General features: G+C 44.0%; 1 protein-coding gene across 2 annotated transcripts in view; it reads left to right on the forward strand.

Moving 5' to 3' along the window:
• Positions 1–3,417: 3,417 nt before the first annotated feature.
• The window catches only part of LOC108025358 (guanylate cyclase soluble subunit beta-1), a 48,376-nt gene continuing 36,588 nt past the window's right edge, over positions 3,418–15,205 (forward strand). Inside the window, exons 1-3 of one of the 2 annotated variants that reach the window (XM_017095818.3) lie at positions 3,418–3,702; positions 6,332–6,520; positions 7,482–7,555. In XM_017095818.3, the coding sequence (XP_016951307.1) occupies positions 6,518–6,520; positions 7,482–7,555 (77 nt within the window). In that variant the 5' untranslated portion in view covers positions 3,418–3,702; positions 6,332–6,517. The remainder of the gene's footprint in view (positions 3,703–6,331; positions 6,521–7,481; positions 7,556–15,205) is intronic. The other variant, XM_044092310.2, reaches the window with a different exon arrangement.

The raw sequence follows: 15,205 nt of genomic DNA on the forward strand, positions 1-15,205 counted from the left end.
AAGCTGCTGGTAAGAATGTAAGTAATTTGTTATTATCTGGTACTCTTATATTTATGGCTTTTTTAACACAAAATAGTTGTGCTCAGCTTGTCGTTTTATTTCCATTTGCTGTAAAAATAGAAACATTTTTCTTATATGGAATTAAAGCGATGAATAGTGATCAAATATTTTAAATACCTTTTTCTTTGGCAACATTTTTGCCCACTTTTTGTTTGGGCCCAGGAGCAATACCATCACTGTCACGTAGAGCGGCACAAAGACGCAGGACGAAGGAGCTGCGGAGGGTCCTTCCCCTTATTGTCATGGAAGACGGCCCGGCAACATGTTTCGGCTGTGCGGAGAGGAGTGCTTCGGCAAAGTTGGTTCCACTTCAGGAATTTATTTACTCAAGTGTGATGCGATTATCCTGATGCACTTGTCCTTTGTCTCAATGCGCTAGTTACGCCCGCTGGGCACCGCCCCGAAAAACAAAAATAAAAACTTAAAACGGAATGGAATATTTTCGTGAGACTCTGAGGCGGTATGTGCAATTGAGATGCTGCCGGAAAAGTTTGCCAACCCCTTCCTCCCCCAGGCCTCTTAATTAAATGCCAGCCGGATAGTCATCTTCTGGCAAGCGAACTTGATTAGAGTCCAGGGGCAGTCGGTATTTTCCTTCTGCAGCGAGCACGCTCCATTTCCCTGGCACAATGTTGGCAGGACCTCTCGATGAGTCGGCTTCTTTTATTTCGCGGCTATCCGCAACTCCTTCTCTTACCTTCCCTCGCTCATCTGAAATCGGATCAAAAAGATGACTTGTAACGGCCTTAAGTGCCAAGAACAGGCGTCTTCCTTCCTTCGGTGGCACTATGCATTTCCAAAAGCGAGCTTAAGTTTGCTCTCCTTTAGAGTTTTTATTTAATTTTTATTTTATTTAAAAATGTATATCATACATTTGGCACTTAAATATGACTTTTAAACGAGGCTTAAAAATTTCGACATTCTGATGATCTATTTTTCTGCAGTGGTTCAATTTTATAGTATTCTGCAATAAAATATTTCTTTTTTACGATGGTCAAAATTTTATGCCAATTTCATCGATTTCGATTTTTCCGTAATTGCAATGGGTTCTAGAATGGGAACCCAGAACTGTCCTTCTAAATTCTATAACTTTAGTTAGGAGATACCAATTTCTACTTGTGATGCCTCTAAGAAATTGTGTTTTAATTTTCTATTTTTCTACATTAAAATATTTCTTTTTTACGAGGTTCAAAATTTTACCCCAATTTCATGTTCGAGTTTTCCGCAATGGGTTCTAGAATGGCAACCCAAAACCGTCCTTCTAAATTCTATGACTTTTGTTAAGAGATACCAATTTCAACTTGTGATGCCTCTATGATATTGTGGCTTAATTTTCTAATGTTCTACATTAAAATATTTATTTTTTACGATGGTAAAAATTTTACCCTATTTTCATGTTCGATTTTTCCGAAATTGCAGTGGGTTCTCGAATGGGAACCCAAAATTTAACTTATAAATTGCATTACTTTAGTTAGGGGATCCCGATCTCGGCGTGGGATACCTCTTTGGAATTGTGGATCAATTTTCTAGGTATGTACATTAAAATATACTTTTTTTACGAGGTTCAAAATTTTACCCCATTTTCATGTTCGATTTTTTCGAAATTGTAATGAGTTCTAGAATGGGAACCCAAAACTTAACTTCTAAATTCCTTAACTTTACTTAGGGGATCCCGATCTTGGCGTGGGATACCTCTTTGGAATTGTGGATCAATTTTCTAGTATTGTACTTTAAAATATACAGCTTTTACGAGGTTCAAAATTTTACCCCATTTTCATGTTCGATTTTTCCGTAATTGCAATGGGTGTAGGATCCCAATTGTTACATGGCAAAGAGTGTTCGGTGTTCGGGGTCCTTGGATGGTCTTGCCTCGTGATTTCCCAGTTAGGTAGCTAACGAAGAGGTAAAGGGGTATTCCGCCCCAGTTTTTGCTCTTGTGCCGAGCCATAGCCCCCGGCGGACTGACAATGACTCTGACAGTCTGCAGGCAGGCCGTTACTGCGATACCTGGCTACTGAACTGGCTAAATTGCCCCGCCCCTGCGTCCTGGCAACTCCTGCTGCTCTGCTGCTCTTTCAATGTCCCCGGCAGCCATGTCCTGTCAGCAGGGCAGATGCCTCTGTTTTTGTTGCCCGATGCTCTTTCGAGCTTTGGACGTTTTGCGGAAGCTGAGGAGCGAATAAAACAGCGCCAAAAGCCACCACAATTAAAACTTGGACAATGCGTTTAATTATGTTTGCGAGGAGTAATTAATTTATGCAGCGCTTAAGCGCACATGAATATCCGATTGATGCACTCTTCAAACTGCCTGTGCTGCTGGATTGCTAAGTGGGCTGGTGCTGCCGTGGTGTTTTGTCGCTAACAGGTGCTTGTTAAGCCACGCCCCAGTGCGCCCCATTGGCCGACCTTGCCACCCACTCACCCACCCAGCCGGCCGTGCCACCCCCACCCCATTAGCCGCCCACCATTCAATTTCAATTACTGTGCTGTACGAGGACTTCTGTTTGCCGCCTGCACTGCAAGTGTCTCTAATTTATTTGCTGCCTCTGGAGCGCTGAAATGTTCATCTGCTCGACTGGAGCTGCCCGAAAATCTATTGTCGTAGGTAAATTACGCGTGAGCCATTGACTGCGACGGGGAGTTTGACAAAAATCAGCAGGAAAGCAAAGAAAGCCGGCAATAAATAACGCCGGAAGCGGAAGTCGCTTGGTGTGGGTGCCGTCGGGTGGCGAATGCAAAGTAAACAATTGCAGGAGAAAATTGAGCGGGTGATTGAGCCGCATCTAGCAAATCAAAACTACAAAAGCCCAATCCAAACAGGGGCTTAAGTGATTTCTAAATATATTAAAACCTGGCAATGCTTGATAACCTGGAATTTGTCTTAATTAAAAAAGTTAATAAGGTATGCTGTATTAAATTTTTAGCTTATATAAACAGTTTGATAATACACATTATTTGTATCGAGAATAAGAATAACACCTCTAAAAGAATTCCTATAAATATACTTATCGAGAATTATGTTGAAATACAACAATTGGGGTTTTAAATATAATTTTTATTTACCTAAGTATTATGCAGAATAATGTTAAATATTTTTATGAATTTATCATATACTATCACATATAACCAGTCGCCATCTGTGGGCAGGTGGCGGAAAACCCCAGAGCGAGATAGAGCTCGAGAGCGAGCTTTCCGCGGCGAGGAGCTTTTCCGAGCGCCCCGCTTTTCCGACGACCAGCAACAACAAACAGCTGAGTGGGCCAGGCAATTGGCAGCCGACAAAGGAGAAGCGGACAAGTGTCCTGCGAGCCGCCTTTAATACGGCGCTCCTTCGGCAGGAAGCGCTCAGTCGTCGACGGCTGATTCAGGCGAATTGTTCTCTCCGGCGGACAGCGAACGGCGGAAAATCCTGGCTGGGACTGGGAAAACTCCTTGGGAAAAGTCGCGCGCGCGTTTCGCGTTCCTAATCATCATCACACGAAATACGGCCAGTGAAAGTGAAAAGTTATTGCGAGAGTGAAAGCGAGACCCGGAGAAAGGAGCTAAAGAAAAGCAACAAACACACAGATAAATCACAAGTTGCGAATAAACAAAAGCCAGGGGAATCGCCCAATAAAAAAAAATTGCGCGGCTCAAACAAATGTAAATTATCCACCCACAGCACACATGTTTTTCGTATTTTGTGGCCTCACTCGTACTTGCCACCCAAACACTCACACAATGGCATTCCACTTGGCCCCGGATATTAAAGCATACTTCTGGGCGCTATAACTTATTCGGTTCCCAGGCAGATATTTCACGCTATCATTGTCCTTAATTTATGTGGTCCTGCGATTCTCGTACGGCAAAGTTGCCAAATAGAAATATTTGCCTCAATATGTCAAAGTTTATTAGACATTTAGCTTTGCGTGCCCACGGCAATTTGCTGACAGTTGTTTTAGTTGGTCGGACGATAGTGAATGTCCATTATATTTGATAAATGCCCAGGCGGACACAGAGTTGAATGTACAATTGCTTTTTTGCCACACTTTCCGCACAGTTCCCTTTACCCAAAAGATGCACTGCCCGAAAACGGCGGTCAAAATGGCAAAGTTTTTCTCCAGTTCCTAAAACGGGTCTAAAAGTAGGCAACAAAATATATTGTTTTAAAACTCTGGGATTCATTCGTTAAAACTACTACATTTTTTCGATGCATACTTTAAAACCTCTTTGATTTATTTAAAAACATTTACAAGAACCAGTTCATTATTTTGGAATACTATTTTTTCTCTGTACAAACTCAACTTTTGTGGAGGACACGGCATCCACATCCTGCGGCCGTCCTGTGGCCATGTTGTGTGCACTGTGCCTCATTTTGTGCCCTGGCCTAATGGCAGGCTCATCATTAACTCAGTTATTGTCAGTTTAGCGCTAAATTGACAGGCAGAAAGACGGGCCTCCGGGGAGGGGGTGGGAAGAAAGGGGCTTTTCAACTGGGCCGAGTAAATATCGTTTTGTTTTTACTCTCGCATCGGCGTCATTTTGTCGCAATTATCAAATGGCGTGCTCGTCATCGCCAAACAGCAGTTGACAAATGGCCCCATCGCAGAAACTTTGGCCCTTCTTCCATAAGCCTGGCCAAACAAATTGCAAAGCCCTCGGAATCGAGACTTATTTACACTCTTGTCCCTCGTCGCAAAATAAAACGAAAATAGCACAAGGACCTTCTGTTGACAGTGCCGTACCGTTATCAAAATGCCAAATGTTGCACGTAATTAAAATTCGCTCAATTGGAAGGATGTCAGGGCCCCGAGGTCATTCGCAAATAGGTATTGCCGGTGGAGCGCTCTCCTGATTAATATTCCCTATTTGGGTAATCGCAGCAGGCAAACACTGGGGGTGGAAACAGTCAAACAATGACATACATATGGCTAAATAAACATCGGGCTTGTACATGGTACACACCGAGTATATTCGTTGATATATCTTATGACGGGGCTCCTAATGGCCTACCCAACTGTCTGCCAAGATGGACGAAAATCGATATCTTTCTCTGCTCCCTGGCAGGCTTGTTTAAAGTATTTAAAGCGTTGCCGGCTGGCAGGTGGAAATCCCTTACGGCTCGACGAGCCCACTGTGCTTTTCCCCGTGTAACAACTTATCATTGCTTCGCAGGCCAAGTTTCCCTCTTTTCAATTGGAGGTAACTTTTCCGGCCAGGGCTGCCATTTTGTGCTCCACTCGTTTATGCCGATCCTGCCCCAAGGCGATTCTCATGCCTAGGTAACTCCCAAACTCCCTGGGAACGCCGTGAAAGCCCCTACGTTTGAAATGCCTTAATTGCCCTGCACTCGTCGTGGCGCATAAATTTCGAGCTTCCATCGCACTCGTTCTTGGCCAGAATTGTAAGTGTGTTTGTGTTACCTGTTTTTGCCTGACTTTTGTGTAATTAACCAGACGTATGCAGCCTTTGTAGCCTTGTTTCTGAAACGCTGGGCGCTGTTACCCTGCACGTTTTTATAGGTTTGTAAATCACTTTCGTTACAAATTAATTTAAAAAAATGAGTCTAAAAGTGTGCTAGAAAAATTGGTTTATCCTTTCGTTATTCTGAAACAGGACTTACTAGTTGTAATTTATGGTTTTAAGCGAAGTTTAAAGGCAGTACTTTCTTTCTTTCTTGGGAAGAGCAACCCATTTCCAGGGCATCTAAGGATTCGCCCAAGCGCATTCCAAGCCCCCATTTTGCTCGCTTAAATTGTGACCCAGTTGATGGCTGAGCTGCGGGTTTTCTGGTTGTCGGTGTGCTTTTCTATTGCTGTATCGGTGTGTTGTGCCTTTGGCTTCCGCACGTGTTGCATGTGGCATGCAACAATCAGCACACACACGACACACAAAATGCAGATGTAACAACGCGGTAGCAGAAATGGCCCTAGAAATTGTTGCTGCCAAGTTTGGGAAATGCTCGGGGCCACTTGGGCCGACTTTTCTTTTTCCGCTCATTTAAATATTTGATTAAAGTAGGCGTTTAAATTTTTGGCCTGGAAAACCAGAGGGTGGGGCAGAGCGAAACCGATTTGATATCGCATGAAATATTCATAAATGGCAGCGGTGTAATAATAACACTTCAGCGTTGCTCATAGCTATCCCACTTGCCACATGGGCCGCCCATAATTGTGCAGACCGCAGTGCTTACATTGTAATTTTCATTACACTTTTTGCGTTTATCATAGCAGCCATATCAGTTGGGTAAACAAATATAATTTATTACATTTTCATTGTCGCACTCCCACAGGAGCAGTTGAAATCGCCCGGCGGACGGACGAATCGCGAAATGAAATAAATTGCAATATCAATATTGAGTTCTCGTGTCCGATTTCAGTTGTGATATGCGTTTGAACATATTCGTTGTGAAAGTGAATTAAATACGCGACCAAAGCGTTTCAATTAAGCGGAAACCGAAAACGAAAAAAACACTAAAATGGTAAGTGGTGTCTGGTTGGAAATTTAATTGATTGGGGAGCCCAAAGGTGTCTGAAAGTGTGCAACATCTTTTTTTAAATACCAACCTGTTCTTACTGCATACTTTCAGGAAACTTTATTAGAGAATTCAATACATTTCCCTATTTCTGCCAAGGCCTTAAAAATCTCAATCAGACTTTTCAATTCAAAACACACACCTGCTTAAGAAAGTCCTCAAGTTGACATATGCAGGGAAATGTTGATCTAATGATTGCGATTTTCGCAGCATTTCAAACAACCCTACTTCCCTTTCCACTTTATTTATATCTCTGGGTGGCACTTGAGACTTTGTTCTCCTGCGCTGCCACAACATTTCAATGCGCCCAACAAAGGCAATAAACATCAAATATCGGTTAGATACATCTTCATCAGACAACCGAGCAGAAAGGCAGAAAGAGCCCAGGGAGCCAAAAAAAAAAATGAAAAGCAACAGCAGACACAAACAAAAACACAGGACGCACACCGAGCCCCATGTGCGGCCAACTAGACGTATGCGTAATGTATGTAAATATATTTCAAGTATTTTGCTTGTTTAGTATTACTTCCGGCGGAAGCGATTGATTGTGCTGCGTATCTGGATAGCAGAGGTATGTCTGCTGGCCCTCCTTCTTCCCTTTTCCACGGAGGGACTTGATTTCGCACAACAAATCAAATTGATTGCTTTTCGGATACATTTAAAACGAAATGAAAATGCGCAATCGCTATTGATTTCGCATATTTCAAATTTATCGACTCGAATCAAAGCGGGTGTCCCATCTGGGAATGCAATTAAACTCAAAGAGCTCCGATTTTTACGATTCGCCAGAGTGCAAACTGGATCGTTTCGACCAGATACAGACACTAGAGTGAAAATGTTGATGTCTATTTGAAGAGCAGCCATAAACATAAATACTAATCGGTTACTGTTTTCTCCTAACCCGCAGTATGGCTTCGTTAACTACGCCTTGGAGCTGCTGGTGCTGAAGCATTTCGGCGAGGAACTATGGGAGAAGATCAAGTAAGTAGCGTCCAAGTGTCGGGTCAACAGCTCCGGGACACTAAACCATATCACTCTTTATTTATTAAGTATTCTCGAATTACCCAAAATATCCTGCGATTCTTTCGAAGGTTCTGTGTGCGTGGGGCGCACAAACAGATTAACAGCCACGCACTTAATTAATAACTAAAATACATAATCCCCCACATTCGTCTGCCACGTACCGCAATTAACTAATTATCCATTTTTCACATCGGACATGGGGCATTCACTGTAGGGGCGTGGCCCGCCCACACGACTGTAGTGCGATATACATAAATTAATTGGGGCTGTTTGTTGTTGGCGGCGCATAAACAAGCAGGACACGCGTCGCATTAATGCGTACACGGATTTCCCAGGCTCACGGATCCAGAGGTCGAACCTACAAGTGCAGCCGGAGTCGGCACTTCTACAAATAGTTGTATACCTAAAGTTACAGAAAGTTGTTTGTCTACTTGGGATGAGATAACTTGTCAAAAAATATATTTTTACCAAATTTTTAATACTAAATACTCCTCAGATCTGTATAATCATTATATATTGGACTCCACATTTTTTCTCAGTGCTCAGAGTTAGCGGAAATCAACGCCCCGAAACGGCGTTCGGCGCGATTGTGGGAGAGTTTGTTTATGGGAGCGTTGGCAGTGCGACTACGGGCTACACAGTATATACGAATCGCATTTATCTTAATTAAGTTATTGATATTGCTACATGGCTGCGCCTGTGTATGTGAGCTCCACTCGGCTTCTGGCCTGGGTCACAGGCCAAAGGAGTAGTCTCCCACTAATTGGCCGTGATTTATGATTTTGGATTGCTTAACCGCAAGTCACTTGCCATTTGTATTGGCCACGTTTACAGATTGCTAATGAATTGAGGCAGTCAAGGGGCGAGTCGGCTGCCTGGCCCAGACAACCCTTTAATTACGGCCAAGAAAAAGGGAAACAGCGCCAACTTTTCTCATTAGAAGGGTCCGCTCGAAAGAGAAAGGTAACAATGGCAACGTTGGCAGCACACTGCTAAAAAGTAAGTCAGGGTAAAATTCATACATTCATTTTGTTAAAGGAAGATGGCGATTTATATGTATACGTTTAACATTTCAACGCCCACCATTTCCAACAGCCAATAAAACAAGCGTTTAAGCCCACTCAAATTTCTATAAGCTAATTGTTTTGGCAGCCAGCAAACTAGTAAATATGTAATCTAATAAAGTTTTGCATGCTCCTACTTTTTCAAAACGTATTATTGAAAATCCCAGACAGTTTTTCTTGGTGCACTGTCGACCCTTCAATTTAAATGCCTGCCAATGGGCTCGGCATTGACAGGGCTTTAATTACATTGCATTAGTTGGCAGCCACAGTCGCAGACGTAGTCGCAGTGCCTAGGGCCATCGCTGCAGCGAGAATCAAACTCATTATCCAGCACTTGAGGCGCCAAGACAAAGACGGGGTCTCGAGTCGCATGGCTTGTGTCTTGTGCCTCATGTCCTGTGGCCTCAGCCCGGGGCCACAGTCCTCAGATGCCCATTCCTCAGATGGGCCACATCGTTTGTCGCCGTCCTCGCACTTGAAGGCATTGTCAAAGCGATCATTAAAGCGAGGAAAGAGAAAAGAAAATCCGAGGCCACAAAGGAGGGAAATGGGACCCTGGGGAGGCGCTTGTCTGGTTTTCCCGCCTCGTGGCATTGGCATTGGCATTTGCCTTGATTGACACCCAGCTGACCGCAATGATAGATAGTTCCCACTCGGTTGGTCTACTCTCTTGGTCTCCTAGCCCCTCGCTGATTGCTTTTAAAGCCCGTTTCCAGGACCTTAAAGTCTGCTCCTTTTCTGCAGCCTCCCTGCTCGTGCTTTCGCTCACTTAATCAGAATCAGTGCGTTAAGTGCTTTATGCTACTTGGTCTCGCAGCATAATTGCAGCACATCAATCTGCAAATGGGCCTCATTAATTTGCCTAAACAAGATGCCTGATGGAGAGGAGAGACTTCCAGTTTAAAGCAAAGATGAAACAGAGCTGTTTGCTCAAGGCTCCACATCCCCCAAGTTCTCTGTGGTCTTAAATACCTAAGTAATCTTTAAAAGATCTACGTTGATATCATAATGATGCCTGAATGCAGTGAAAACGAACTTCCTCTTTAATCTTATATATTCATCATACTTAGTTGCACACTTTTAGATACATTCAGAAGTGATTTATTCGGATCCCTCGCGTATCTGTGTAGTTCAACAGAAATATATTTATTTATCCAGATTGTGTATAATAATCCCATGATTTTCTATACAAACTGAAGGACTTTAAGTCAATGCAACCCATAGTACATTATCTCGATGGGAAAACGACTGTTATGGCTATCCTCGGTGTGGTCAGAGTGTCAGTTGTTCAACTAATACACTCGCAGCAACGTTATTGTTATTTTCCCTGCCTCAGCTTTTCATCTGCCGTTGCTGCCAAAGTCCCCGGCATTGTTATCCTGCTGCCGATGTGCGTGTTTGTGGCACTTTAGACAAAAATCGATTTGCCTATAAAATGCTTTACAGCAACGACCACAATGCGGCCACAGGCGAGAATCGAGGTTTGAGCTGCTTGGCTTCTGCTGGAATTGGATTTGCCCTTTGTGCAAGTGTGTCAATATGTCAGTCAACCCTAGGCACTCCACATGGTCATATGGTCATATGGTTTGAGCTGTCATCCGAGCCGCAGCTGCTGGTCAGTCGCCAATCCGCGCTAATGGGTTCCGATGCCTCATCCTTTTCCGTGTTTTCCCCCGATTTAATGCGTGCGGAATGATATCACTAATTTGGTTAAGTGTCGAGTGCTTTTGGCGGCGTGAAATCATATTCCCTGCACAAGGCGCCAGAGCAGGGACAGGTGAGGTGACTTTAAAGCACATGGCGCCCAAACAGGGACTGGGGAGGTGGGCTTCGAGCCGAGGGTTTTGATATATGGCTAGAGAAGTTTTTCGAGCACGTCAGCGACGTCTTGTCATATTAAATGTAAATTTGTTAGACATTTTCTGGGGGGAACACGTGCCGTTTACCCAATATTTTTGCGACTTATTAGCTTCGCAGGGGAGAAGGAGTTGGGTTCAAGGAGAGATTCTTTTGCTGACAAATACTGAAAATCCATCAATCTTCATTGCGCTCGACTGGAATTTCCATCCGGGGAGGTGGAAAAGCAATCAGCCAGCGTTTTGTCAAGCATCCTGCTAAGGACACTCATTTGATTGCAGGCAAATGCGAATCCTTTGCCATTAAAAGCGCATTTGTAACCCCACACTCGCAGTGTCTGTGTAAAAGTATTTATATACGGCTTTGATACGCGTTCAGCTCATTTTTTGGTTACTTCGGGCCATTAGTCGCCCACACACTCAACCAATGACCTGACTTTTTTGGCCATTTCTTTTTTGTAGATATTCATAGGAACACTCACACACACGCCCGCAGCATTATGTCTTTTTTCCTGTTGTTTGGCACACACATCACATCACTTTGCACACACCGAAACAGCCCTCAACACACGAAAATCGATCGCATTTTCATGGCAGACATTATGGAAATTCGAGTCGATTCTCGAGTGTGTATCTGGGGCGGGGGCGGCGAAAATGGCATTTTTGAGGCTTGTAACGAGTTGAGAGCGCCCGTGTGCTAATGCGTCAAAAAATGTGCGTTGGCCCGGCCGAAAAAGTTCTGAGCCCAACTCAAACTCCGCAAGCCCCAACTTTTTGGCTGACAGCTGGCAACATTTTGGAGAATGCAAACTGTGCCGCAGGCAGTGCCAAAACTCAAACACGAAAACAAACATGGGGCAAACACAACAGGAGCACCTGCTTCGCCAGTGCTGTCGGCACTAGTCTTAAAAACAGGCTGCCAAAAAAAAACATAAATATTTATTTAATTTAAGAAGGCAATACATAACACTTTAAATATGTTTACTAAGGCTTTCAGATTCAAATTCAATTTAATATTTTTTGCAAAATAAACAAACCTGTTTCTTACAATTTCTCTTGTTCTGAAGACTGCCATCCCCACTTCCCCCCGAAAAGGACGATACGCAGCACTGGCAGTTCACCCTTCCTGTGGCAGGTGAAGTTCCCAGCGAACTTTTTGCATCTGCAATATTTTCATATTGCCGCTCCAACTGTTGTCGCCGTTTTGTCAACTGTTTTCGGCACACAGCAAATATTGTTACGCTTTATTGACTGCCGCGATGCGGGCAAGCTGCTCCACGTCAGCTGCAGCCACGCCCCCGCAGGAGCATCCTGCTCCGCCCCTGCCCAGGACATTTGACACGTTTTCGCACTTATCGCCGAGATTACTTTTTGCTTTGATTGCATTTCTTTTGGCCTGACGACGCGACTCCTTTGCTTCAGTTATTGTCTGTTTGATTGCTTCATATTTTTGGCCAATTCCAGGTTTCCCGGCCATCCACTACAATCCCCGGTTTATTGTCGAAAGTTTTCCGTTGCCGTTTATGCGCCCTCCGCTTTTATCGCTTTTTGAGTTATGCGTCGCGTGCGTGCGGCCCAAGTTGGCGGCGTTGCGCATACGCAATGTTGGCTTTGTCGCCCCGACTCACCGACACTCGAGCATTATCGCCATTAATGGCTTGTCAATGGGGCCAATGACTGGCCGAGTGTCCTTTCGTGCGTTAAAGTCAAATGGTGTGCAATAATCTAAATAAAAAGGAGCCCAAGGAGGCTAATTGTAGTCAAGACAACGGAGCAGCCACTTGATTACGATTATGACAAGCCATTAAGCAGACAAAGGCAAAGGGAACGGCTATTAATAATCGACTTCTTGTACGGGCATTCAGGCATTGTGAAAGGGCGGCAGTAGTTATCGGAAACGCCATTTTACGAAACACGAAACCTTGAACTATGTCCATTCAATTAATATTTAATTAATTTAATTAATATTTATTTAGTCTTTGTCATGCAATTTGAGTAATATGATACACCACAGAAGTTATTACACCTGGAACCAATCTAGTTATGCAAGCAAACTAACCTATCAGTACAATTTGATTATATCAAAATGCTATCTTTGAATACAATCATATTGCGGCATTCAATAAGAACTTTCTTTGTCATTGGATACTTTTTCTGAGAGGCCCCAGGCTGAGACATGGCTTTAGCAAGCGAACCCAGGTTCGTTCGGACAGCCTCTTTAAAAAGTTCAATTACAGGGTAAAAGCAAATATTTGTTTGCAGCCGCCCTCGCCTGAGTACACAGTTTTTGGTGTTTCCAAACACCAAACGGCCCCTGGCCTCTTGATTCCGATCCCGGACTGCCTTATTGGTCTTCCCGGGCTTAAACTGCCTTCAGTTCACTTGACGGCCCCTGCTAATTACATATTCCATGGCTTTTGCGCAGAGCTAAACACCAAAGAAAATTCCATTAATTTGTAATAATAATTCCATGATACAGGGGCATTAATTATGCAGACTGGTTCAGCCGGCTGCTGGCTACTTCTAATTAAGTGTGGCAGTCGAAATATGTTTGGCGGCCAACGGGGCGCATACGCAATGTCGGTTGCTGGTGTCCCGACTAACTGGGCTCTAAAGGATAATTAAATAACCCGCTAACTGGGAGAAGGGGCAGCTGGACACGTATTTCGCGCATAAATGCATCACTGAAATTTGTATTTATTGCGTTTTGCGAATTGCGACACGCTCGTTGGCTCTCGGTGTGTGCGGGGTCCTTGTGGAGGTCCCTTTGGAAAGGAGAGAGCCGGACACGTCGCTTAAAAGCAATTTATTTTCCCCATATGAGAGGGTCAGCTGCTGGCTGCAACGTTTTCCCACCATCCATTTTTTACAAGTTGCGCTGCGAGTGAGTGTTTTGTGTGTGTGTTTTTTAATAAAACTAAAAACCGCACAGGACCCTCCCAGAGCGCATTGGCAGTGTTTCGAAATTGCATTTGGGCTGCTTCCCGGGTGCAATCTGCATATTGAAATCATGTCCTCTCGGCTTGGCAGCTCACATTTTTCATTTGCTGCCGTTACTTCCGGCCGAGATTTGCCCATGTCTATGATGCCTGGCAGGCGAATGCCTCCCGCTCATTTGCATTTTACAGCAAAACAAGACATTTCCCGGGGCAACTGCATCAACTGCATCGCCTGAGCATCAGCAGGAACATCTCCTCTAAGCCGGAAGTGCTGCCATGTGCCGCCTCCCTAAATTTGCGCCATTTTGTTGGCCTTGCAGGCTCCAGCCTTTGAGTGGCGTGGAGCGCCGGCCGTCGGCCATCATTAGGGCCAAATCCCACATTCTAGGGGCTGAAAGCCAGAGCCACCAGAGCAAATTTGCAGCATAGAATTGGTTCCGGATAGGCGGACTGTGCGAATTGTGTAAGGACCTGAGTTGGCAACTGCCAGTGGAGAATGTAAATCGAATTTCCCCCACGATTCGATTGGAATTCCGTTTTTCAGACATGGTCGAGGGCATGTTATCCTGCCGAGGGATTTACACTTCAGGAAGGCAATCCTGTAGTTAGAAAAAAAGGATCAAAATACAGAGTTTCATACCATTTGGATCTTGTTAAGGCATTTTTAATGTATGAAAAAAAAATAATTTGAAAAATAGCATCTTTTAGATTATACAATTTTTGTAAAAAAAGTTACTGAATTTCTCCAATAATAAATCACTATTTTAGCCATAGCTAGGCACACAAAACTCTAAATATAGAGTTTGATACCTTGTTGAATTCGTAATAGAATTCCAAATCAACTGACATTCAAGACTTCAATTGTATTTTTAGTCAGATTTTTCAAATATTTGTATTATGATATTTTAATTTTTTTATATCTACTACAACTTTATGGTGATCGATTGCTTAGGTTGAGGCCTGTTCAAAACTGTTTTTCTTTAGGCTGTAGGTCATCTTTAATCCATGTTACGAAGGAACAACCACTGCATAACTTGGAAATACATTATTTAGAGATAAGCCCGTTAAACTCCCATTACATTTTCGCATAACATAAATATGTAAGCCGCACATTTTTCCCCTGCATACAATATACACCAATTAGAGCCCATTCAGAAGAGGAGAGCGTTCAAACGGGAATGAAATCGGAATACAATAACGTTAATTTCCCGTAATTCCACCTTAGGGCAGCTTTAAAAACTAATTGTGTTAAGGGCTCGCAGGAGGCTTAATTTTTTCAGCTTTCCCCGCTGCAAACACCACACCGAAATCGGAAAATCGGAAAAACCAGGGGCGCAGTGGGGCGGCTGTCGACCGCAAATTCCCCAGTGAGAGATGGGCTCGGTGGAATGGGATGGCCGGCATTTATCAGGGCGCTTCCTCGGCGGCATCGACAGTTGCTAATGATGTCCTAATTTCGAGATGTCACAGTGCATGCGTAGATAAAAAGCAAATGGAAGTGGCCGGGGGCAGTCAATCGATGGCGGGCCGTAATAAATGACCAGGGAAAAGCCAGAAAAGGAAGAGAAAAATCGTAGGCGCTTTGTGCCTGCATATGGACAGTTATTAATGGGCCTGGCCAAAAGTGCTGACCACCTCGGCTGCTCCTTTCCCTGCTTCCCTCCTTTGTCACGAGGTGTGCGACACACACTCGAGGCTGCATTAAAGGTTAATCATACGCCCCATGGCCACGGCCGCAGCTCGACGACA

Source organism: Drosophila biarmipes, chromosome 3R, assembly GCF_025231255.1.
Source record: "Drosophila biarmipes strain raj3 chromosome 3R, RU_DBia_V1.1, whole genome shotgun sequence".
In the NCBI taxonomy this organism is placed as follows: Eukaryota; Metazoa; Arthropoda; class Insecta; order Diptera; family Drosophilidae; genus Drosophila; species Drosophila biarmipes.